The 26,375-nt window shown below is 38.1% G+C and overlaps 2 protein-coding genes and 1 long non-coding RNA gene across 6 annotated transcripts in view; 1 reads left to right on the forward strand and 2 right to left on the reverse strand.

Annotated features, from left to right (window-relative positions):
- The window catches only part of LOC125456902 (cilia- and flagella-associated protein 47-like), a 478,989-nt gene extending 474,812 nt beyond the window's left edge, over nucleotides 1-4,177 (reverse strand). Inside the window, exon 1 of the mRNA XM_048540417.2 lies at nucleotides 3,857-4,177. Within this exon, the coding sequence (XP_048396374.2) occupies nucleotides 3,857-4,000 (144 nt within the window). The 5' untranslated portion in view covers nucleotides 4,001-4,177. The remainder of the gene's footprint in view (nucleotides 1-3,856) is intronic.
- Nucleotides 4,178-4,377: 200 nt separating this feature from the next.
- On the forward strand, nucleotides 4,378-25,890 carry LOC125456905 (transmembrane gamma-carboxyglutamic acid protein 1-like). 4 transcript variants are annotated; one of them, XM_048540425.2, is made up of 5 exons: nucleotides 4,378-4,439; nucleotides 5,083-5,237; nucleotides 10,521-10,563; nucleotides 15,001-15,161; nucleotides 22,656-25,890. In XM_048540425.2, exons 3-5 carry the CDS (start codon nucleotides 10,554-10,556, stop codon nucleotides 23,142-23,144), a joined length of 660 nt encoding a protein of 219 aa, XP_048396382.2. In that variant the 5' UTR covers nucleotides 4,378-4,439; nucleotides 5,083-5,237; nucleotides 10,521-10,553; the 3' UTR covers nucleotides 23,145-25,890. The 4 variants fall into 4 exon arrangements, with proteins under 4 accessions (XP_048396382.2, XP_048396380.2, XP_048396379.2 ...); XM_048540423.2 differs by lacking the exons at nucleotides 4,378-4,439; nucleotides 5,083-5,237 and adding an exon at nucleotides 6,200-6,283; XM_048540422.2 differs by lacking the exons at nucleotides 4,378-4,439; nucleotides 5,083-5,237 and adding an exon at nucleotides 6,235-6,378.
- The window catches only part of LOC125456906 (uncharacterized), a 75,598-nt gene continuing 54,161 nt past the window's right edge, over nucleotides 4,939-26,375 (reverse strand). The window contains exon 3 of the long non-coding RNA XR_007248535.2: nucleotides 4,939-7,290. This is a non-coding gene — a long non-coding RNA (uncharacterized LOC125456906). The remainder of the gene's footprint in view (nucleotides 7,291-26,375) is intronic.

Genomic DNA, 26,375 nt, shown 5'->3' on the forward strand with positions numbered 1-26,375 from the left:
ATGGCTAGTTTTCCCTGTATTCCAGGTGACCAAGTTCCATATAGATCATGTCCACTGCTCTGCCCTCATCAATCCAAATTGCTACTTCAAAAAACTCAAATCAAGTTTGATAGACAGGAGTTCCCACACACAAAGACATGTTGACAATCCCAAATCAGTCATTGCCTCTCCAAATACATGTAAATCTGGTCCCTGAGGATTCCCTCCAACAACTTGCCCACTACTGATGCCAGGCTCACCAGTTTATAGTTCCCTGCCTTTCTTTACCACCTTTCTTAAATAGTGGCACCAGATTAGTCAACCTCCAACTTTCCAGCACCTCAGCCGTGCTATCAATGATACAAATATCTCAGTAAGGGGCCCGACAATCACTTCCCTAGCTTCCCAGAGTTCTCCGGTTTGGTCAGCATGGATGGATGGGACCGTAGGGTCTGTTTCCATGCTGTACAGCTCTATGACTCCAAGACTAAGTATCCAGGACAAAGTGAAGCAGCAACTCAGTGAAGCACAGAAAGGAGGTCAGCATTTCAACAGACATGCTAAATCCCTGTCCGTGGCGATGAAAGGATAAACTCTGCTTCTACATCATTCAATTATGGAGCTTGACAAAAGTTGTTAATGACTCTGAGACACCCAAGTTCATCATAATTGAGCCTGAAACTGGTAAGCAAATGAAAAGAAACAGTCCATATTTGACCTATGTCTGAGCTGGTAAATCAGAAATGGTGATCACAATGCTCGAAACATCATCATCCAGCAAGAAAACATTAGCAACAGAGACCTACAATACCAGAAGTAAAACACACATCACCAATTCACCATTGAGAATATCAAAGGCCAGACCTGCAATATCTTACCACTGAAGCAATACCAATTTATAAGAATATAGGCTGCAACAGGCTATGAAAAAGGATTTCATTTTTTTCCAAAAAAGCCAAATAATAACTTCCTTCAGTTTATAATAGTTAAATATTAAAATACTGTAGTCATAAAGAAAGGTGCATTACATTTTTTAAAAAGAGGGACATTATATGATGTGTATTGTCTGTTAAAAGCTAGGGACTAAGTAGCTAGGAATATGTGTTTAAGGGTTCCAGTGAGCAGTATTCATGGCTGCACAGGAGAGCCAAGGCTTTTATGTAACACAGCACCAATTTAAGCAGTCTTCAGGCAGGCAGCATGGCAACTTAGAATTAAACAAAAGAGTTATTTTCCATTCAAACTTGAAGTGAGATTTTTTAAAACACCTGCCAACCAGGAGACAAAGCACCTTTTTCTAGATCTCACAGTCACTGGAAATACTTTATAAATACTTAACTTTCTATTCACTTACAATAGTTAATGTTTGATCAGACCTTACACTTAATAATCTGATCTTTTAAAGTAATCATCCCATTTTGTTCCTAGTCTTTTTGTATTTCTACATATAACAAAACATCTTAGTAAATCTACAATATATCCACTCTAACGTCTCAATTGCCAACATCCACATCGTAAAACATTCAAGGTTTGAGGATGTCACTGGCCAGGCCAGCATTTCCTGTCCATCCCTCTGTGCCTAAAGGGCAGTAAAGAGTCAAACTCATTGCTGGGTATGGAGTCATATGCAGGCCAGACCAGGATGGCAGTTTCCTCCCTAAAGAAGATGAATGAACCAGATGGATTTTTTCAGCAATTGACAATGGATTCATGGTCATCATTAGACTCTTAATTCCAGATTTTTTTATTGGCAAGATTTGAATCTGGGTCCCCAGAACATTAACTGGGTCTCTGGATTAACAGTCCAGTGACAGTGCCATGAGGCCATTGCCTCCCCTGAGATGGAATAAAATCCCAACAATATGGAAGCAGGCCCTTTGGCCCAACAGGTCGACACCGATCCTTGGAGCATCCCACCCACAACTATCCCTGTATAAGCCACCTAAGCTGAACATTCCTAGACACTAGGGGCAATTTAGCATGGCCAATCCACCTAACCTGCACATCTTTGGACTGTGGGAAGGAAGCAGAGCACCTGGAGGAAACCCATGCAGACACAGGGAGAATGTGCAAGCTCCATACAGACAGTCACCTGAGGGTGGAATTGAATCTGGGTCCCTGGCACTGTGGGACAGCAGTGCTAACCACTAAACCACCACGCCATCCCTGGAGACAATGATTTCAAATGTTTGAGGCAAAAAAATCGTATAATGCAATAGAGATGCAGTTTAAAAAAAGGACAGTGACCAGTAAATAGCATTTCTGTTATTAAATATCATCCCAATTCTACCATTGCTGAATATAATACATGATCCTATGGGATGTTTGATGCAGAGGAATTTGGGTGCCCTTGTGCACAAATCACAGATAACTAATATGCACGTACAGCCAGTAATGAGGAAGGCAAACAGAATTTCGGCATTTATTGTAAAAGGAATAGAGGTTAAAAACAGGGACTTCTGCAACCGTACAAGGCATTTGAGAGTCTGCATCTGAAGTAATGGGTACAATTTTGGTCCCCTCACTTGAGGACGGATGTAGTTGCACTGCACAGTTCAGAGGAAATTGACTGGACTGATTCCAGAGGTGAAAGGTTTGTTTTGTGAAGATGGATTGAAGGATTTAGGGTAAATTCTTCTGGGTTTTAGAAGAATGAGACGAGATCTGGGGCATATAAGATGCTAAAGGAGATTGACGAAGTCTCTTTCCTGGTGTCGGGCAATCTAGAACTCGGTCACAGTTTTATGTTAAGAAAGAGAAGATTTAAGACAGAGATGAGGAGAAATTACTTCTCTCAAACGGTCATGTATCTGTGGAACTCACTACCACACACTCAGTATTGTGGAAGCCTGGACATTTGAGTAAATTTAAGGAGGAGTTAGATTTTTAATTCGTAACGGATTAAAGGGTTATGAAGAGTGGGCAGGTAAATGGGGTTGAGGCCGTGATGAAATCAGCCACGCAGGAGCAAATTACTGCAGATGCTGGAATCTGTACCGAAAACTAGATGGTAGAGATCACAGCAGGCAAGGCAGCATCCATGGCCAGAAAGCAAGCGAATGTTTCAAGTAATAAAGTGTGAAGCTGGATGAACACAGCAGGCCAAGCAGCATCTCAGGAGCACAAAAGCCGACGTTTCGGGCCTAGACCCTTCATGTTTCAAGTAGTTTGTTTGTTTTCTCGCCATGGATGCTGCCTGGCCCATTGTCACCTCCAGCATTTTCTGTAATCAGCCACGAGACGAGCCATGATCATGTTGAATGGTGAGCAGGTTCGAGAGGCTAAGTTGCCTCTTTTTGCTCCTTCAATACTTATGTTCCTATACCTACCATTAATATCTTCTTCACCTCAGTTACCACGCCTACCCGTCCCTTCAGCTCGCCGCGGTTATTCGCCTTAACCTCCGACCAAACGGCTGGAGACACAGATAATAAGAGAACCATAATATCCGGGGCCACCAGAGCAGATTGCAGGTAGACCGAAGTAGAGAGCAGAGAGTAGAGAGCCAGGCAGCCGGAGCGCCCTAATCCCGAGCCTGGACCCGGGAATCACAAATTTATTGGAACATTCCTGCTGTCCAAGTCCAGCAGAGACGATAGAGTGGCCGCTGCAAACATCCCCAAGGAAATAGGAGGACGCAAACAGAAGTTGCTGGAAAAACCTCAGAACGAAAGAAGGGTCGCCCGACCCCAAACGTTAAAGCTGATTTTCTCTTCACACATGCTGCCAGACCTGCTGAGCTTTTCCAGGAACTTCTGTTTTTGTTCCTGATTTACAGCATCCGCAGCTCTTTGGGTTTTTAAATACGAGGACGGGTCGGAGAGCCCTTAGCGGATGACGTCTGTTGAAGAAGCCTGGGAGACCCGAATGCGCTTACCTTGTGCTGAATTGGCCACACGACAACCTTTTTGGGGCCGCTGCTAATATTTTGCAAGGTGATTTTCTCCTGGCGTACTTCCCCTGGTTCAGTCGCAATAAATTTTACTTTTGAATGTGAAAGCCTCAGCCCTGCGATATCCATATCTGTGCCCGCTGGATTCACATGTCAGTCCCAGGTCTCTCTGTCTCCGTCTCCTTTCCAATGCTATCTTTCTTTCCTGATCACCAACAAAACTGTCTCCAAGGAACACGGGCTCTCAGCATTCGCCGTTACCTAGCAACTCGCAAAGTAAAGTGAGCAATGTATTCTTGCACCGTAAATTCGTAAGAAATGACATGATTTAACTCCCCTCCACCCCCCACCCCCACCGCTGACTGACTCTAGCACAACACTAAGTGACACTTTGAAATGTCTTAGGAAGAAGTTGTCATTTTTGTTTCAATATGTAAAAACCCATCCTTTCCGCAATGGCGAAACTCGAAATGCAGAGAACTTAAAATTTAATTGGCATTTCCGCAGTGAAATCTGAAGTGTGAGATGGCATTTGTCAAGGCGAAGTTGGTACTGTTTGAAAATCACGGTTGGTCGACTCTATCCCCGAATTCCTTTAGAGCCAAAGGGTTATCTGTCATAAGCGTGCAAAATGATCCAGCACCCACTGCCGTCTGCAGTGAAACATCCCAAAGGGAAAAAAAAATCACAACCCAAATGAAGAAATTTCTAAAACAAAAGCAGAAATTGCTGGAGATACTCAGGAGTTTGGGCAGCATCTGTGGCGAAAAAAGGCAGAGTTAACGTTTCGAGTCCGGTGACCACTCTTCAGACCTGCTGAAGTTCTCCAGCAATTTCTATTTTTGATTTGGATTTCCAGATCAGCAGTTCTTTTGCTTTTTTAAAAAAAATCTTTCCGGTCTGACATAATTCCTTAGTCTACAATTGTGACCCTGGGATCTAGATTTATGCCGGGGAAATGCTTTCTCAGCGTCTACCACGGCACAACCCCCATAAGAATTTAATATGTTTCCTGTTGATTTATTTTTCTAATTTCCAGAATTAAATCATTCAATGTTTCGTCACAGCTCAATCCCTTCATCCAAATAATCAATCCTGTGAACATTTAGTGCGTCATCTCTCGAGCAGATATATTCTTCCACTGGCAAGGAAACCATATATGTTACTCTGGATGTGTCTTCACCAATGTAAATAAAAGCAATGTATTGCAGATGCTGAACCGGTGGAATTAGAACACAAAGTGCTGGACAAAATCACCAGTTCTAACAGCAGCTGTGGAGATTTGCTGTCAAAATATGTGCTTCAAATCATTAATCAGAAATTGGGGACAAAAAGCTCCATTAGAGGGTGGTTCTACAGGATCAAGGTAGGTTAATGAAAGATTTGTCATTCTTTACCATTCGTGTCCATTGTTATCATTTGATGTGCCAGAGAAGCTGTATTATGGGGGCGGAATGAGGTTAGTCGATAGGAGGTGGGGATGGGGTTTGAGGTGGGAGGGGGGGATATGTGGGAGGAAGGACAGATTAGGGATTTGTCCCCCGTGCATACACGTTATGCTGATGAAGATTCTTCCTCCTTTTCGTCATCATCCTCTTCAGCACTGCAAGCATCCAGCTTCAATGTTGTTTTAATACCCAGTTTCTGGAGACTTATTGTGGTTTTTAAGTTCTGTTCCTGTGCTGACATAGATCTCAATTTTCTTTTCTCATTCTTACCTTTGTATTTCACTGCAAGTTAAGAAATGTTATTTTTGATTTTAAAGTATCCAATAACATTGTTTCTGATTGAATTGATTGCACATTCCATTTGTGACATGGTCAGTCTAAAAGTGTTCCCTTTAAATTTAGGAAGGTGATGATTTCTGGTCTCCATGAGTTTGAAAATTAACACCACAGAAATATTCGGAAATGTGATTGTTTTATACTCCTTTTTAAAAGTATAAAATATAAGAAGCAAGATCACTGACTACAGTTTGAAGTGAGATCCGTAATGAATCAGACCAGAAAGCATTCCTTGTACGCAAATGGGTCTGTAGTTTATACTGCGTCATAAATCAAAGTTGGTTACTTTGGAAAACCAGAAGATTAGTGGTGAGACCGTGGCAGTACACAGACTGCTCCTTTAACGGTTTTCCTGTACACCCAGTACACAGACTGCTCCTTTAACGGTTTTCCTGTACACCCAGTACACAGACTGCTCCTTTAACGTTTTTCCTGTACACCCAGTACACAGACTGCTCCTTTAACGGTTTTCCTGTACACCCAGTACACAGACTGCTCCTTTAACGGTTTTCCTGTACACCCGGTGTATATTGTCCATTTGGAGATTGCGCTGTGACAAAGCAGAGGGCTGGCTCTGCGCATGCTCTTTGTGGCTGACTGAGAAAAACTTTTGAGGAAGCTAGGAACAGTCAGTATTGCTTTTTTTTCTCTGTGGTGGACTTTCGAGCGTATGTATTTTCCTGTGAGGGATCATACGGCGAAGAGTTGTTTGACGCTGTATTGGTAATTTAATACTGAAGTATTTCTTGAAATGTAAAAAGAGCAAACTGTGATACATTACGATTGACGGTGATTTCAGTTGTCTTTCACTCTGTTTGTCTGAGTTGTCGTTGTCCAGCAATGCCGGCTCCATCATGTGAGTTGGATCAATGCAAGAATGTCGTTTTCAATCCCATCCTTTGTCTCTGGTTAAGATGAGGCAGCAGAGAAAGTTAATTACCAGCGAGACCAGAGTCGCTGTATGTGTTGTTAACTACTAAAAGTTGTTTCTTGCTGTATAGGCATGCTTCCCTTTTGTTTAGCGAAATGTAACGATCACAATAGAGCATATTCAAACCGGTTTTATTGCTTCGGTTGGACGTAACGAGCTGTTTCATTAAAGTTTGAACAGTTTATGAATACAGTGGGTTTTTTTTATTCTGTGTGTAGTTTACGCGTGTATTGTTCTTCAGAAGGTTCGGATAGCACAGCGGCTGCAGTTTATTGAGGAGCCAGCTGAGCAATGAGCTTTGGAAGGCTACTATACCATGTGGCTCCCTGCAACTGAGCTTGATAAGTCATGTAACCAGTTCACTCCGATCCTCCCTCCCCTTTCAGCTCACAGTGTGGTCAGTGCCTTGGGACATTAATTTGCCTTTATTTAAAAGCGTAGAACGACTTCCTTATTCTGTTGAATTTTGCTTTGGTTTTGTATAAGAGGTGGATAATATGAATGAATTTTCTCCCTATTTATTCTTCTGGGCCAGATCTTTGCCAGTTTTCTTCCTCAGACAGCACCTGTTGATCTTGGACCATTCAAAGGTCTCCATTTGATTTGATTTTCCATGTTCCACTGTGAAAATATTTAACCTAGTTGCCCTTTCAAAACGGCCATATCCAGAGGTCAGGGATGTATCATTTTCAGTCTTGGAGTATCTGTGGAGAGAGAAACAGAATTAACATTTTATACCTAATGACTACTTCAGAACTGTTTTGAGCAGCAGTCATTTTGGACAACAAATATCTCTCCACAGATGCTGTCCAACCTGCTGAGTTTCTTCAGTTTCTGTTTTTCTCTCCTTCAGATTCCCAGCATTTGCAGCATTTTACTTTCATACAATATTGTAAAAAAGTTTTATTTTCCCTTCATGTAAGAACTTCAGTCATTACCATGCAATCAAAAACACACTGTCAAACACTCCTGTCATTAAAAGTTATTGCCATATTTTCAACAGCAGTTTTCTCCAGGATTCTCTTTTACTGGCTCCCTTCTGGACCCTGTTTGACAATTTGCTGGATTTCTCGTTGTGTAAAGTGCTTTCAGTCCTTTTTTAAATAATAAAGGTACACTGTTGTGGCCCGGCACATCATAAGAATAAGGGTCTGCAAGTCTTTGCTTTCAGAATGTATTGATAACACTGGTTCATGAGATTGTTTGACTCTTCTCCAGTCAGATTATTAAGTTGCTGATAAGTTAAATTTTCAGAACTTAAATCAGCTTTGATTGCCTAGTACAGTGCATCAATTTGAAACCACAATTATTTTCAAAGAAAGCAAAATCTTCTATCGTGTGTGAAAGAATGGTTTGAGTATGCCAGAACAATTAATATTGGACACAAAATATTTGGATATTTAAAAGTTAAATATTTTATAACAGAAAATCAGGATGGTGCAAAGACTCTGATTTACATTCTTTCTTGCTGTTATTCATTGGTTCAATTTCAAATACTTTTTTAATGAGCTAATAATTGTTTCTCATTTGTGACATTAATTCATTGATCTAATGATTAAGTCCACTTTGTTTTATCAACTCTGTTAACGTTCTAATATTACATAATGAAAATCTTCCAAATAGAGATCATCAGACTTTTATTTCTTCTGATTTTTTGCCCATTTGTAAATACTAAAGTGGCTTCTTCAGAAGCATTTATAAAACATTCACCAGTTATTTACTTTTAGTCTGTTCCTTTAGAGGGCTGGCAAATTTAAGCTATGTTGAGGTGTAAATGAAAAATTATTTGCGTGTTAGTGCTGGGTTGTGTTATTACATTGATTCTTCATGTTTCCGAGCTGAGTTCAGATTCATCCCAGACTGTCAGTCCAAACAGTTTTAACCCAATTTGTGGTGGAATCTGGGTTCACAATGTAAAGTTATAGGTATAAGTTGATTGTTTTCTTTTAGTATGAATGTTGGTCAGATGAATTGGTTTCTTCAAGTCCTTTACATGCCGATGATTCTACAATTTCCATACCATTACTTGGGGAGTAATCCATCTTAGAGGTTTTTCCAATGAGATGCAATAGATGCAAAATTAAATGCAATAAATCCTGTGGCAGTATTAAAGAAGAGCAAGCATCTATCCCGGAAAGGATCCTGCCAGTATCTTTTTCCTCGCCAAATGTTAGCGTAATCTACCAGTCCCTGAAAAGGATAGTCTGGGAATTGCCCAGGAAATGTGACCTTTTCTGTTGTTGTGTCTTTTTGGAACGCGAGCTTAGGACGGAGACATCGGTGAAATCTGCAGACTTTAGTTTAATGTCTAAATGTTAGACAGTTTAAAACTTCGTGTAAGAGTGGGTAATTCCACAGTTGACACTTTGTGACCTCCTCTGTGGACTGGCACCTGACCATTCACTTCAACACGCACGCATGCATGTGTAACAGATTATTCCGATGCTGGAAAGAAAGTTTTGACAGAATTGTGCTGTTTCTCAGCAACATTGGAGAATCATTTATGTTCTGATTTTTGTTAGAGTCTTTATAGCACTGGTCCATATCGGTATTAATGCTCCTCACTAACCTTTCTTACCTTTCTCCATCAAACCCCGTCCTAATCTTTCCTCCTGTACATTTTTCAAGTTTCTCCTTGTCAATCACCTTAACAATTTCTTGTGGTGAATTCTACATGTTGACCTCCATCTGTCTTCCAGTTATATAGTGGTCAGGCTTTAAACATTTCCATTTCCACCCAACCTGGTTCTCTGGAATCTTGTCCAACTGCAACCTGACTCCGCTTTGTAAATTGCATCATAACTCGGCTTACCTTTTTTAGTGGATCTCAAGGAACTAGATTATAAGACTGCTATCTTGTTCGAGCGAGATGATTGGTGCTGTTTGACCTGAAGATCACCACACCTCAGGCGGGGGAAAGAGGTTGAGAAGGAGAATCCTTCATTGGTAACCTCAGCCAGTGCAGGAATTGTTGGCAGAACTTTGCATGACAAACCAGGTGTCCAGGCAATTGAGCTAAACCAACTCCCTGACATTTTAAGGTAATGTTGTGAGAGCTACTACACACATCCTTTGGCAATGCCACCACTGACATCACAAATGCACCTCCTTCAAAATCCATAAAAGGTGATCTCTTGGCAATCCAGTCATCAGATGAAGGTAATTTCACTTTTTTTATGAATGATTGATTAAAATTCATTTCGTTGGATTTAAAAAGGCTGGAAAGGTCACTTTTCTCAATTTTTTTTATGAATACCATCACAAGGAAAAAAAATTCATTCAAAAACAGCTGTTTTATTAGCGTGATCAGGCAGTACTTTATGCCCTATAAATTACACAGGTTTTCAGAAAAAAGTAAAATTGCAAGTTTTTTTTAAAAAATGGCTAATTTTAACACACTTTCTGCATGAGGAACAATTTAAATCTTGTTTCTGTTTTGGAGAAAAGATTATGAAAAGATTAGTTCAGTGTACAAAAGTATTGTGCAATTCCTTCAGAAGAATGCGCCGGGGCTGTTTTTGATCACTTGCTTCTCAGGTGTATTTGTACAAATATTTTTAGCTCCTGGGTCAAAAAATGTAGATCAGATCAGGATGAATTTGAATTATTTCCTTTTTAATGTGGCAAAACGTCACAAAGTACTTCAGCCTGTGGGGCCTCAGGGAGGCAGCCAAGCAAGCAATGATGTATTTAGGGAAGATTTTAAGATAAAATGGATTAAGGGAGAATGCTCCAATGGCCAAGGTGGAATGGAGAAGGATTAGAGGAAGACACTGTGCTTTTTGGTTTTTACAACACTATTAATTCCTACAGTAATTATAGAAATTACATAAACTTTAGTAGATACCATTTTTCCTCATCTTGCTGGTTAATTTCAAACTATGATACTTCCTTCGCACGCAAGTACAATTTTAAGATGTTCTTCTGTTTTCAGGCTTTCTGAATAATTTTGCTTCACGAAGAAACCATGCAGAGTGGTAAGTAATTAATTCACTTCCTGAATTACATTTCTGTTGAATTTTTAATGTGGCAAAATTCTGTAATTCAATTGATAAAATTATCCATGGTTGAATAAATTTCTTCTGATCATCAATGAAATGTATTTATGTGGAGTTTTTGTTACTTGCTCTCTATGTATTTATGGCTAGCAGTTTAATATTATCGCCTTTGTCCCACCATGAGATGGATTTGACGAGTAGAAAAAGCTGTAAATTATGATACGCTCAAAAATTGTCAAGTTTGTATTTCTTTTGAACTTGCTAATATAAACTTAATCGCTTGCATGGCTGGAGTTTTGATTTACAACAACACAATTGCATCATTCAGAGTTATTTCCTCCAGCAATTAATGAGTAATAACATTCCATTGTAGTTTCTTGACCATTTGTTCGAAATTTGTATGACCAAATGAGGTGGGCTGGAACAGCTTTTCTACTTTTTTGACTGTATTGGGCGTGTTTGAAATCTGAAAAGATGAACTTGCCTCTCCAGTGTTTGTACTTCCCTGTTTACATACTGATTGCAAAAAATTAGTCAGACAGGCTTCCTTTCACTTTTAACAAACTAAAGGGCCAAGTTTATTGTTCTGAAACTAGCTTAGGTAAAATTATTAAATATTAATTAACCCCAAACCTAACAAATGAACTGTAATTGCATGCACACAGTTACAGATTAGAAATAAGGATAGATATGGTCAAATAGTAATTCATGGAAAAATCAAGGGAACAGTTTACAGTTTATGGCCGGTAGTCTGGAATTCACAGGCTTTGTCCCAGAGGAAACTAGTCATTTGTGGAAAGTACCTTTTTCCTTAAATTTTAGAGACATGGCTGTGGAAATTCAAAGGGTTTTCCTGTGGAATTCTCTGCCTGCTTGCCAATAAATATTTTAACTTGATAAAAACATGATAAACTCAACATAAATGCATAAAGAAATTCAGTTTTTTACTGACAAGAGACCCTTAAGGTCAGTCCATCAGAATGAGGTTCTTGGTTGATTTGAAATCGCAATACCACTAATTTTAAATGATCCTTTGGTAACATAGAATTTTAGTACTGTTGAGGAACGACAAGTTGTCAGAGATATTCATCTTGCACTCATCAGGACAATTTTTAAGAAATACCAATGTAAAGGAAAAACATTTCTGCAACAAACTTTTCATTAATTAACAGAACCAGGAGTGTACCAGTTGATGAAATTTAGTGGTCTATATAATCAATGTAAAAGCACACACTGAGTAACAAAAGAGTAATGTAAGGGGTATCCACATCACTGGTTAAAATTTACTTACAGCATAAAGCATTTAAATAACTACACAACTTTCTCCTAAATAAAACATAACAGCAGAGAGCCTTCTCACTTACATCCTCAAGTGACTATTCAGACATTAGATATCATGATAATACAGTAAACTTAGTGTTTGAGTTATATAATTTTTGCCAGTTTATCAACTGTGCTGATTCATAAACTGCTGGTTAAAACAAAATTTGCTGTACTGTGAGAAGAGAGTGCTAATTGTTGGAAAGATTCTTGGAAGAAGCGATGCCATGGAGAATGCACCCTCTTAATTAAAAGACAACAGCTGGATTGATGAAGTACTATACTACAATGAATTGTCAGCTCAGATTGTCAAACTTTCCCACTCAGGTAAGAGTGTTACTGAGTCAAGCTGACATTGCAATTGCTGACCAACATATACTAATGTTTATCCCTCATAATGAGAGATAAATATAAGCTTTTATAAATGTAATTGGAAAAGCACAGGTAATGAAAACCTGCAATAAACAGAGCAAATGTGAAAAAGACACCACAGTTTAGGCATAATCTTTGGAGGGAGAAATGGAGGGAAACATTTGAGGTCAACGATCTTTCATCAATGTTGGATAAAGTTAGGCAAATATCTAGGTAGGGAAAATTGAACCTCAGGCATTTGCTGTTCCTCTGTCAACCAGCATTGCTCAGCTTGCTGAGATTTTTCCTGCACTTTCTGTTTTTTATTTCAGATTTCCGGTGACAACAGCAGTTTCTTGTTATCAACAAAATGGAAGGACTGTGATAGGATGGTAAACAGGAGTCATTAAAAGGTGTAAAGTGATATGATGAGGCAAGCAAAAACAGAAGTTGCTGGAAGAACTCAGCAGGTCTGGCAGCATCTGCAAAGAAACAAAATCAGAATTAGTGTTTTGGGTCCAGTGACCCTTCCTCAGAAGCTGCCAGACCTGCTGATCTTTCTGGCAACTTGTTTTTATTCCTGATTTATAGGATCTGCAGTTCTTTCACTTCTGCTACGGTGATTGTGTTGAGATGTCGTGTTTTGGCAGATTCAGTGGTCTGTGGTCAAATTAAGATGTTTCTTCTCCTCTCGATTTACTTGTATGACTCAGAATGCAAAATCTGTCATTGAGTACTGCAACTAGGCAGAGTAAATTTTATACAAAATTTGTTGGAACAATGTTGTATTTTGGGATGCATTTTGCTGTGTTGTGAGGGTATTGACAGAACAGAGTAACGGATTAATGATATTGGTCAGGTGTCGATTAGCACAGAAATCCTAAATTTTGAGTACGTCACTCAGGGCTTTGACATGAGTATACCACAATTCGTTTCCAAGCCAGTAGTTAGTCAGAATTTCAAGCATCTGTCCCTGCATTTCCAACATGCTCACTCAAATGTAACTGCATTTTTAATGACTGTGCACATAATAAAACAGACCGAGTCCCTGAGAAAGTAACTTTAAAGCTCTGTTGTGTTGTTAATTAATTAATTTGTTTCTTTTTAAGCTGCAGTTAGAATAAAAAGAATATTTTCGCTTCTACCTTCATTGCCTATTTATATCCCACTTTGTTAATTTGTTATCAGAATTAAAATTATTTAATTTCATGGTTTTTAGCTTCCTGTTTTGGGGCTTTGATAAATACGTTAATGTGAATAGTTGCAATTTTTTTCATTTGTGAGATGTGGGCGTCACTGGTTGTCCAGCATTTATTGCCAGTTGTGAATAAAGTGATTTATGAGACCGCTAGTATTTCCTCATTTTGTATCCGTGGTTCTGCAATCAGTTGCAATATATGATAGAACTCTCATAACAGTCTTAGCAAGAATTAGTTCCCAGCCAGCAGCAAATGTCCTTGCTTTGCCACTGACTGCAAAGTTTGGCCCAATATATTTAGTAGTAACTTGATGCCTACAGCTCTAAGCAGAGTTATTGCAAAAAGGAAGCATTTTAATCACTCAATTTACCACCTGTCAGTAACCTGCATCTTAAATTACTGAAAATAACTTTTACAACTGTCAAATGACTTTGTATTTTATTGCGAAATAAAGCTCAGTCTCTTCTGTATATTATTATTAATATTCAAAAGCTTTTAACATCCTCAGTGACCTTGCTCAAATTTTTTATGACTTCTTGAAGGTCAGCAAATTAACATAATTGGCAGGAATTTCTCATGATGTTGTAGATTGGGTTGACTTCTGACATAATGATTATTAAACTACCACCTGACCGTAATTTGCACTTAAAATGCCACAGTGTTTTGAGTAGAATTATGCTAATTTCAGACAGTTTTTGCCAAAAAGGCAAGGGCAGTCAAGCGATAACACTATCCATTTTACATCACACAATGCGATTTTAAAAAATGATTCTTGTATCTTGATATTTTTAAGCCTCTGCTTTTATTGTTGCTATGCTTAGATTTGATATTTATCTTCAATGCTATTGCTCAGTCAGCTCAAAGGAGTTAACAATGCTTTGGCTTACAGTCTCTCAGAGATACAATTTTGGAAGAGGTTAAAATTCCCAATGTGCATTCATATATCACTGTCTCAAAATAAAATTCCCTCTTACGGAGGCGCAAAATGGAGGGTGAAGGAGAAGCTGTAACAGCAGGTGCATATTCTAGTTTCCAGTTTTAGGAGTATACCAAGACAATTATGATGTCAATGGCACTGACTTCGTGTTTAAGTAAATTGGAAGGAGATGCACAGGAGAGAGTTGATTCAAACAGTCATTGATGGTGTGTGACCAACAGTAAGAACCAAGATTGCAGAATTCTAGTAACAGCAGCATTTTAAAAATGTGCACAAGTCCTCAAAAGAAAATTTGGACAAAACTATTTTGGCATCAGGGTGATGTTACCATTAAAAACTACAGTACAATTTATTTTAAGTTTTGAGTAATTTGCATTGACTTTTTTGAAAATACACTGTCACGTATAAAAGAATCACATGAACAACTCTGATTATTAAGTTCTAAAGAGTTGCAAGAGAAACAAAAACAAAAAAATTTAGACTGATTTTTGATATTTTTGCTATGGAATAAGACTGTGACTTTGTGCTGCTTTTTAAGATGGTAAATACAGAAAATAACTATTTTTAAAAATCCTTAATAAATTCACAAGCTGTTTTTTTTTAAAACAGTGTTCCTGTTGCAACGTGAAGCCAACTCTGTTCTGAGAAGATTGCGAAGAAAAAATGGCTTCTTAGAAGAAATAAAACAGGGCAACTTAGAACGTGAATGTTGGGAAGAAGTTTGTACTTATGAAGAAGCTAGAGAAGCTTTTGAAAATAATGAAAAGACAGTAAGTACAAATGTTCCAGGGCTCTGCTGAGAGGCCTAATGCAGTGTTTTTCACATTTGTATTTATCCTTGTTTATTAGAGGTCATTTGGATTTTTGACAGCGTAATGACTTCATATTCGTGGGATCACAACCCAGGACTGCCCTTAGTTCGGAGTCAGAACCAGAAACAACCCAAGGGAAAAAATATATATACAGATGTAAATTATAATCAGGAATGCAATGCCTGAGAGGGTGGTAGAGGTAGATTTAGTTGTATCTTTCAAAAGTGGGTAAGTGTTTGAAAAGTTTGAAATTTTCACGTTAATGGGAAAAAGCAGAGAAGAGGGACAAACTTAGCTGTTTTATGGTGCTGGGATAGATGCAATGTATTGAATGGCCTCCTAAATTCTATCATCTTTTAATGTGATAGTTCAGGGCCAGAATAATTAATGTGGAGAGAGAAAAATAGTACAGAGAGTAGCCCTCTGAAATTGGGATTAATTTATGCCGACGCATTTCTGGAAGTGCTTTAATGCTAATGTTAGGATAAATTACAAGAAATTATTCTAATTTCCAGCAACAATGTTCTTCCATTTATTAAAGACTGAATTTAAATATTTATTTGTGGTTATGTTGCAAATGTTAATTATCATTTATTTATTGTATAACTCCTGGTGTACTTTTTTGGCTCAAGCATATGTTTGAGAGATTTTGCTCTAGATTGTTGTCAATGCAACATCGTATGCATTGCTTCTGGAAACCTACTGTTGCCAGAAAGTATATATCTTGTTCACAAGAATAAAATCACCATCTGACAGCAAACAGATCAAATGATTAGTTTGGAAGAGAATATCTTTAAAGTCAACGTAGTTTGATTTGTAAAGAGTATGTTAAGGTTGTGAAGTTAATAAATACATTCAGACGAACAAGCCCCTCCTTCACCTTAGCCTCAGGATTTGGAAATTTGTTGCGATTGAAAAGTACACTTATATATTTTTGATGGTCACTGAGCTCTAGAGTTTGATGGCGGGGGGGGGGGGGGGGGGGGAGGTGGCATCTGTCATGAGAAATTTCCTGCTATTGATTCTGGGTGGATGCATACTTGTAGTCTTGGGAAGATAAACCACTATGCTTGGGTGGAGCACGATCATAGTGCTTATTCAGAAAGTGAATGTGACCAAAAGGGTTGACAGAGGGTGGATAATTAAGTTCAAGTTAGGAAAAATGTTTAAAATGTAGAACGTGCAGTTGAGTGCAAAAAGATGTACTTATGCATTTGGTTTTAATCAATGCCTAATTGTTCTTGATTCACTGAAGTATCTGTTATCTGTAGAACTCGTTGGCATGAAAAGCACTGAGTCTTTTCTATTGATCACTTAATCTGAAGAATGACTCCATCTCTGTGTAGCAATATTCCCAACTTGGCAACTGGTGTTGGAGTTCTCTGTGCTTTGCAAGAATTCAGGTTTTGAGATGTCCATCTAAATGAGAAGAACTGGAGTCTCATCATCTAAAACTACCGAGTTTTTAGCACTGACCATTTACAAATTAGGCCTGTTAACAAGTGTCCTCGATTATGCAGTGGCTTGCAAAGTTATCTTTGAAGCCCAGGTGATGACCATTAAGTCCATTGTGCTCTCAAGGAGAAATTCAATTGCGAACTAATAAAATTTTTATTTTTAAAACCACTCCAAAGGGTGGGGATGGAAAAATGGCTCAGGTGGTGGGGTCGGATTGTAGATGGCGGAAGTGTCGGAGGATGATAGGGTCTAGGCCCGAAACGTCAGCTTTTGTGCTCCTGAGATGCTGCTTGGCCTGCTGTGTTCATCCAGCTCCACACTTTGTGTGTATTATTTTGCTGATTTTTGCTGTTTGGTTTTTCTCCACCTTATTAAACTCTTCAAAATCATGAAATTTTGTTTTTTGGTTAGTTCTAATGAAGAATAGCTCTAGTTTTCAAAGTCCTTTTGCAGCTAAATAAGAAAGATCCTAAAGGTAATCTGGGATAATCACTACTGATTGTTGGCTGTGCTGCGGTATGCTGTAGAACTGGCTAGCTTTTATCTTAGTTACAATGGATGTAATAGATAGTCAACTGCTTCAGTTTAGTGTAGCACCTTTACTTCAGAAAACAGTTTTTAGAACAGTGACCACGGCAAATAAATGAGAACCAGCATGCAAAATGAATGCCAAGAAAGGAGTTGAGGTGTCTGGAAAGAGGGAAAGAATTTGCTAAAACATATTTAAGAGATATCAGAAGTAAAACAAAAGGGACATTGCAAAAGATTTTAAGCACTTAAAAACATTTCCAGTATCAGAATTTTTAAAAATTGCACTGTTCAAAGTGTCTATGACATTAATAATAGTAAAGTAGTTGAAGCATTATTCATCTAATTGTATGGCATAAGATTTTATACTGAAGCTAAAATCCTCATGGAATTCAAAAGTCAGCTTCATGTAAGTACTTCTGAGTTTTTAATAAATTTGAAGATGATGAATTCCCTGATTGTTATGCAGTGAGTGGGAGAAGGATGGCACTCTGTGTTATCAAAATGCAGTTAGTAATATTCCAAGGTTCTGTAGCAGTAGGTACAAAATTGATAACAAACTTGACCCAGGAAAATATAAGTCCGTGAATATAAGCCAGATTTAAGTTGTCAGTCAAGATTTTGCAGATAATTGTGCTGGAAGTTTGAGCAATTCATTAATACCACAATCATTCCTTCTTGATCATCCTTTTCATTTCTCCATACTGTTACTACTCTTGCTTCATTCTCATTGCAATTTTCTACATTTAATCATTACCAATATCTTGTGTTTATATTCTGTTCAGTATCTAGTTACCAATGACATGAGGAACAAGGGATTAGTGCAGGAATGTGGCATTAAGATAAAAGATCAGCCATAATCTCGAATACAGAACTGACTCCTGGAACTGAATGGCCATTCCCGCTCCTCTGTTTTCAAACTGTCCTTAGGTTTCTGAGCATTCTTATGCATATGTCACCAACAGATGATATAAGTGCACTGCCCTAGCAATGTCCAAAGCATCCTCCTTAAATGAGGTTGGAGTGAATGCGAGGGAAGTCACGTCAAGTTTGCTACCAGGTGATATGACACAATCCTTCATCTCTCGAGTATGATCTCCCAGTGTAAAGAGAGTAAGTTGTGTAACAACTTCCTTCTTCGTTTATTTCTTTCAGTAATCTTTGGAAGTGACCTTTTCTGCAGCCACTTTTCCCCTTTTAAAATTCATTCATGTGATTTGGGCTTTGTTAGTTTGGCCAACATTTATTGCCCATTGCTAGGTTCCTTTGAGAAGGTGATGAGTTACCTCCTTAAATCCTGTAGCCCATTTGATGTAGGTAGTCCCTACAATGCTATGAGGAAGGGATGCCAAGGTTTTAACTTCATGACACTGAAGCCATGGTCATGCTTCCATCTCAGGATGGGAATGGCTGGAGAGGAACTTGCAGTAGCTGTGTTCCCATGTCTTTGCTTCTCTTGTCACTCTGAGTGGTAATGGTTATAGGTTTGGAAGGTGTTGTCTAAGGAGTTTTTGTGAATTTTTCCAGTGTACCTTGTAGATGGTACACACTGCTACTACTGAGGTTTGGTAGTAGAGGGAGTGAATGGTCAAAATCCACAAACAATCGAGCTGGCTGATTGCAGCAATCATCCGGGCAAGTGTCAAGTATTCTGTCACACTCCTGACTTGGGCCTTGTTGATGGTGGACAGTCTTTGGGCATCAGGAGGCGAGTTATATGCTACTGAATTTCTAGCCTCTGACCTGCACTTGTACAACAGTATTTTTCTGGCTAGTCCAAGTCAATTCCTGGTCATGGTAACTTTAAGAATGTTGATAATGGAGGATTCAGCAATGGTAATGTTTTTGAATATCATCCACAAGGGAAATGGTTAACTTCTCTCTTACTGGTCATTGCTTGGCACTTGCGCAGCATAAATGTTACTTGCCATTTGTCAGTCGAGACCTAGATATTGTCTACATCTTGTTATCTTCGTACATGGACTGCTTTGATAACTGAGGAATATGAATAATGCTGAGTGAACACTGCCACTTCTGATCTTGTCGGGAATGTTATTGATGAAGCAGTAAATGATGGCTTGGTTGAGGATACTATTCTGAGGAGATTCCGCAGTCATATCTTGGAGCTGATAGGTGTAACCTCCAGAAATATCGGCCCTTGTGTCAGGCATGACTCCAACTAGTGCAGAGCTTTCTGCCAATTTCCCTTGACTAGAAGTTTGCCAGGACTCCACTCAGTCAAATGCAGCATTGATGTCTACTGCAGTCACTCTCCCCTCATCTCAGGAATTCAGCTGTTTTGTCCATGTTTGAACCAAGGCTGCAATGAGATCAGGAGCTGAATGGCCCTGGCGGAACCCAAACTGGGCTTCAGTGAGCAGACTATTGATGAGCAGGTGCTGCTCGATGGGACTGTTGGTGACACGTTCCATCTCTGCTCTTGATCGAGAGTAGCATGATGGGTTGGTATTTGGCAGGGTTTGATTTGTCTTGCTTGTTTTGTATTTGGCACAGCTGGGCAAATTTCCATATTACTGGCATCTGCCTGAGATTGTAACTGTATTGAAAGAGCTTGGCTTGGGATGTGCCAAGTGTTGGAGCGTAAGTCTTCCTGATTGTTACCAGGGCTCATTGCATTTAGAATATCCAGTGCCTCCAGCCATTTCTTGATATCACATGGAGTAAACTGAATTGGCTGAAGGCTGACGTTTGTTATGCTGAGGACCTCTGGAAGAGCCAAGATGGATCATCCGATCGGCACTTCTGGCTGAAAGTAGTTGAATGCTTAAGCCTTTAGCACTACTGAGCTGGGCTTCCACATCACTGGGAGTATTTGTGCAGTCTCCTCCACTTGCGAATTGTTTGATTATCCGCCACCATTCATGATTCGATGTGGTAGGTCTGCCAAATTTAAATCTGATCCGTTCGTTGAGCAATTGCGTATCTCTGACTGTCAGTTTCTGCTTGTGCTGTTCGGTAAGTAAATTATCTTGTTTTGCAGCTTCAATACATTCACACCTCATTTTTGGTTTTGCCCAATGCTGCCCCCAGCATACATTCCTGCACTCTTCACTGAACGAGTGCTGATCCATTGGCTTGATGATATGGTAGATGGGGGAAATGCCAGGGAATGATGTTGGAAATTGTGTTGGAGTGCCAGTCTACTGCTGAGTTTCACTTAAAAAGTCATTCCCAACCTGCCACCAGCCTCACTGTCGCGTGGGGATCGATTCAGTTAAGATTTGACCGCAGATCTCTGTCATAAGAAGGTTCAGTGCAATATTTCTCCTACTTCATGGCATTAAGAGTGAAGGGTCGTTGTGGGGATTTGAAATTTTTACGCCACCTTGTAAAATAACTAACATTGAACTACATCTCTTCTTTGTAAAAAAAAAACTGACTGGTTTATGATTGGTGTCATTCTTCAGTTGGATACTATGAAATGTGACCAACAGAAATTAGATGGGGTTTTCACTGTTCGGAGCTGAATGGCCCTGGCGGAACCCAAACTGGGCTTCAGTGAGCAGACTATTGATGAGCAGGTGCTGCTCGATGGGACTGTTGGTGACACGTTCCATCTCTCTGCTCTTGATCAAGAGTAGCATGATGGGTTGGTAGTGTTCCTTTATTTTTAGTAGCAGAAAAGATATTACATATATATGACAAACTGTAAAGCAGAAGATGAATTAATTAAGACCAGGTTCTGCACTTCTAGAAGCATGCTTGGTTTAAAGCACTCTTCGCTGAATAAAATACTAAAAAAAATTTACGCTGGTTAACTTTGAGTAACTTAGCTTCACCACCGATGAAGTTGGAATCTCCAACAGGAAAATCAAAGTGACATTTAGACCAAAGTCCATGTTTGTATTTCTCCCATAAATTCCTCAACGGTTGCTTCAGATATCAAACACAGTTTGTTTCATTGAATCCAATTTCCCACTCTTTCAGACATTGTCTCAACCTTTGCCTTGGCTAATGCATACTGAAATAAGAAACAAGAAGAGCTGGGCATACTCGAGTCTGGCAGCATTTGTGGAAAGAAAAACAGTGTTAATGAACCCACTTGAGATCGTCTGAATTCAGTACGCACTGACACTGTTTCTCTTCCCTGTCTCCTCTACCTCACTACACATCCCTGACTTCTGCTTTTGTCTCCTCGGCTTAAGCTGGTGTTCCCTGTCTTCAGGTCCTATCCAAGAACAGCAAGACTTGGGAATTTACTGTAGGGAAGTGGCTGCACCATTGATTTTGCAAAACACTTTCTAAAAAGGCTACAGTTTTTAAGTTTGCAAGCACGTTGTATTTTTGGTTACCTGCCAGAGACTGCTCCTGCAGAGAATTGTAGGCAGGTTAAAGCTGACCTTGCAATAAATTTTGTTTGTGCACAACTTTTTTCATGGATCTAGTGTTTATTTTGCTAACTATTGAACTACCTTCCAACTTGCTCATTAATGTGGGTTTTTCGGCCACTCATTGGCGGCAAAGGTTAACCAAAACTGAATTGAGAGACTGCCAATAATATGCATCAAGTTAAAATGTCCTGCTGTTAGATTTTTAAGCATCGTCGCAATTTCAGGTTGTAAAAACAATTAGATAATTACATTTTTGTGTTAATGACTTGGTTTTGTTTATATTTCAGCTTTGATTTTACATAATAATCCAAGTGAATCTAGCCATTGCCCATAAAATTCTCAACAATGGCAATATGGCCTGTGTAATTCATGTAACTGTCTAATTTCTTCAATCTCTGTGTTTAAAAAAAGAAATTCACCCAGGAGGAGCAACAAATTTCCAAGGATATTTCAAGCTTTCCTTTTCTTTTTTTTTCCTTCTCCCCTTCTCTTTCTCCTTTTCCTCTTTTTCTCCTTTTGCTTGTCTCTGCTTGAAGAACTTTTTTCATCATTAGTTTATTTTTCAATTGTTCAAATATTTCTCTGTCGTAACAACCAGAGAGTTTTAATTGATTCACAAATAGAAATTTACTGTTGTTGAGCCTTGCATTAAAAAGCATAAGAATTAATTTGTAAAGGCCTTGATCCATCTGTGTAATTTATTGATACAATACCATATGAAATGTCTCCTTTGTCTCCTGCCCTTAAACAGATTTTTCAATACGTGAATCTGTTCCAAACTCTATTTGTGGGTCCACTGCAGTTACCTATTGGAAAAATCAATTTTGTTCAAAAGTTCTGTCTGAAATACAGGAAGTACTGGCTGTTTAACTGCATTCCAATCTTTTTACAAAAGGAACTGCTGCAATTCATTACAGATTAGATGTTTTTACCTTATTCTTGACTCATTACCTCCTTACAAACAACATTTGGTTAAAATTAACAATGGTCAAGTTGTATTTTTACTTATATCTGCAGATTTTATGTTACTTTAATGCAGTAAAGGAAGATGCTTTGTACTGAAAAATGTTCAAAATGTTGTGAATCTGTTTAATGAGAATTATTTTTTCCCCAGAATGAATTTTGGAAGAGCTACATTAAGGATCAGAATGAAAATCAAGGAAATGTCTCTGGCGTCAGTATGGAATCAGTGTATCTTGTGGCTCCTCTAATGGCAGGACTTCTCCTAATTATTATTGTACTCTTTGCTATCTGGAGGTGCCAGGTGAGAAAGGCAAATAACCGGCAGAATGCTTATGCCCAGTCGCACAACCAAGCAAACCAACCTGCCAGAAATGTATCAGTAGTTGTGTTTGGTTACAATGATAATCCTCTCAGTCCATTTGACCGAGTACGTATGCAGCAATCGGAGGTTATGACTACTGATTACTCCAATGGGAGTAGTCCCCCTGGAGGACCATCCACACACTTAAATTCAGATCAACCTCCAACTTACAGTGAAGCAATTGGGCAGGCTGATAATATAAGAATTAATGATGATACACAACATAGTGAGGATCCTCCAAAATATGAAGAAATCATAACTCCTCCCAAACATAGTTAAGAATGTCCCAGGTTGTTAGGGATGGTAGATGAAGATGATTTTGAAAAGAAAATTAATAATTAAAAGATAAGATATTCGCTTCAATATTTTCATTGTTTTACAAGTAACTGCTTCAAATTTTGTGATTATAACTCATTTTTAACAGTGGAGCTTTGTTACTGAACTTAATTAGATATAAAACTTAGCTTTGAAAAGTTAGAAGAAAAGGGAATATGATTCCTGTTAGGTCCAGGTTAAGTAGTTTGCATTTTGTATTTTTGTTACGAAGGTTTGGGGATAAATGAAATCATCTGCCTAGACGCACACATTTACTTTTTTTTATATTGAATATGTTTCTGGTTAGTAAGAGTGCTTATTGAGTGCAGTGAAATAATCAGTTTTTTTTTAAAGTAGGTAATACTTCTCAGAACAGGAAAAGAATGATTGTAAAAATTCTGGTTGACTTGTCATTTTTCTTTTTATATTCAAACATGTTTTGGATTGCAAGAATCAACTCCAATCCTTACTATTCTGTTTCGTCATTACTCATCAACCATGTACAGTTAGAAATTAATTGGGAACACTGTCAAGAAAGGAAGAAGGATTCTTTCAGTACTCCAACATTAGTTTATTACACTGAGATAAATTTTTAGACAACAGTGGTTTAGCTTAGAATTTGTGGAGTTGAGGTTTACCGATTGGTAATAACTAATGAAATACTAATTCCCCAGCTGCTGTATTTTGGAGTAGGCATCGGGATTTTGATGTGCAGGTTTGCTGATGTGTTGAATTGGATGAGCCATGAAATATCTGTCCCACCTTTCACATCAACCTCACTCAAACAAAATAGTACACGTTCCAAAACTGACTTTTTGTCATGCTGGGGAGAAATATCAGATTTTAAGCATTGAATTACCACCTGACTTTTTTTTACAACATGCATCAGAAAATAATTTATGTAAGTAAATGGCAACTCATCTGAACAGTTTAATTGGTTGTTTTTCTGGTTCTGCATTTTATCTGCCAACATTTTCTCTTGATTTATTGTCTTTATTCAGTAGTAGATGTACTTTGCTGTACAGTTTCTTGGACAATCACACCATAAGCACTGTATGTGTTAATTGTTAAATACGAATATGTTATTGAAAAATCTCAACTTTTGTTAATTATTAATGCATACCAAAAGAATTGAGCCTTGTCAACCGAGGTTTTGATTCCTATCTTCCCTCTACACCATCACAAAAACTAAGCAAGTCCTGCAAAGTTCTGGAAATGAATTAACAAACTGACTCTTGTTATTTTAAACATAGAATGTACAGATCAGTTTTCTCAGCTCATATTAAATACTTGGACCAGGTGAAATTGATCTGCTATTGAGTTAAAGCTCTGACCAGATGATTCAAACCACATTACAGAATTACCCATATTCAATTTTCCTCAGGTTCAACTAAAATGCAAGCTAATTTTAGTTCTTACTGACAAACTTGTTTTAATTGTATGTGGCAAAAATGGTGCACACATTTGGCACCAGAGAATAATGTATTTTTGAGTTTTCCAAATGTATAAACATAAGGAAATTGTGTGCAAGTGAGCTAAATGCCCAGGATATGTATTAAATTATGTTTGGGTGTCATGTACGTATTGAAGTGCAAGTTTTCATGAAATGTAAATGATGTCTGGTGTGCAGTAATTTACAAAAAGTGCCATTATTGTTGAACATCTCAGGAAACAGCAATTAAAACTGCACATGGGTGTGGTCCAAAGCATTTGCCTTCAATACTTGTGTGTAATAATACCCAGTATGCAAGTAAAGTGTCCTCACAAATTGTAACATTCAGTAGTACTCGACATTCACAATACTATTATGTACCGGAAACTAGCTTCAAAAATAACTTGTTTCCAGAATACCAATTACGTGATGCGATTGCAATTTTTTTCAATGTACCGTGCAAAAGATAAAGGATAGAAACAATGTAGGACAATTGCTCAGGAACTTTCCTTCTCTGCAAAACAACATTAATCTTGTGTAGTTTGTATTACATTGCTTGTTAACTAAGGAACATAGTTAAGTAGTTTTAGATGTCGCACTCAGAAATGTGATCTTTTTGCACATTTTTTTAAATCAAGGACAGTTGCTTTCTGTTAAAGGTGAAGTAATGACTAACAGGTGCCTGGAAGTGGGTGACGAGGTTAACAAAGCTGTCAGTATGTGGCTCACATTATCTTAACTGAACATCACCACTGTAGTCAATACTCTCTGAAGTCTCAATCTTCATTTTATGAAAGGAGGTAGTGCAGATTATGGAATTGACTCTATCTGCAGCCTGATTTATTAGATCTTAAATTGTTGAAATTTTGGAATGTGTATACGTTACTATATTTTCATATTACATTCTGATTCAATGTTAATGTGCGCTAAGTCATTCAGATATTTTGAGAAATACAAACAACGTGGTTTCAAAATGATCATGCAAAGGAATCATAAGTACTATTCTATTTTCTATTGTATTAATTTCTTTATTGTATAATGAATTTGAAAGAAACATTATAAACATGTCAATTCTAAATCTTGGACATTTTCCTATAATATGCTAATGCACTAATTAACAAAAACACTTCGTAATACACCAAGAAAGCAATGATTCAGAATATTTAATGCCTTAATTTTATAGCACAGAGATGCTTCTATACCCTTTAGAAGAAAGTATTGTGTAGAACAATCTTTGTTTTCCTATAAAATGCATAAATAAAATTATATTGAAATTTATTCCATATGGTGTCATTTTTTATGGATGTTTATTCTAGTGGCTACTATGGAGAATAAAATGTCACTTTAACACCAACAGTTGGGTTTATTTTTATAGTCCATGGAAAATGTTTATCAATTGTCAGCTGAGAAAATATTTTATAAAGCATATTTGATTTCATTACACCTGATGGATTTAAGAGACATTGCTCAAAAGTGTTATAATGAATCACTATCTCAGGCGACCAATAATTTAAAATTCCCATGAACAAACACTTTTACATAGTTCAATGAATTGCCCTCTGCCAAACCTCCTCCTTTCCATCCCACAACTAGATAAATGAGATGTGATCATTTATGTTGCTTCCACAGTTGCAACTACCATATCTAGAAATACTTAGCACTTCTCATGAATTTACTCTAGATACCAGTTGTTATTAAAAAGAAAATATAGCAAGTATATTCATTTCTCACATTGTAACTAATCCATAAGTTACATTTTCATT

Source organism: Stegostoma tigrinum, chromosome 12, assembly GCF_030684315.1.
Source record: "Stegostoma tigrinum isolate sSteTig4 chromosome 12, sSteTig4.hap1, whole genome shotgun sequence".
Taxonomy (NCBI): Eukaryota; Metazoa; Chordata; class Chondrichthyes; order Orectolobiformes; family Stegostomatidae; genus Stegostoma; species Stegostoma tigrinum.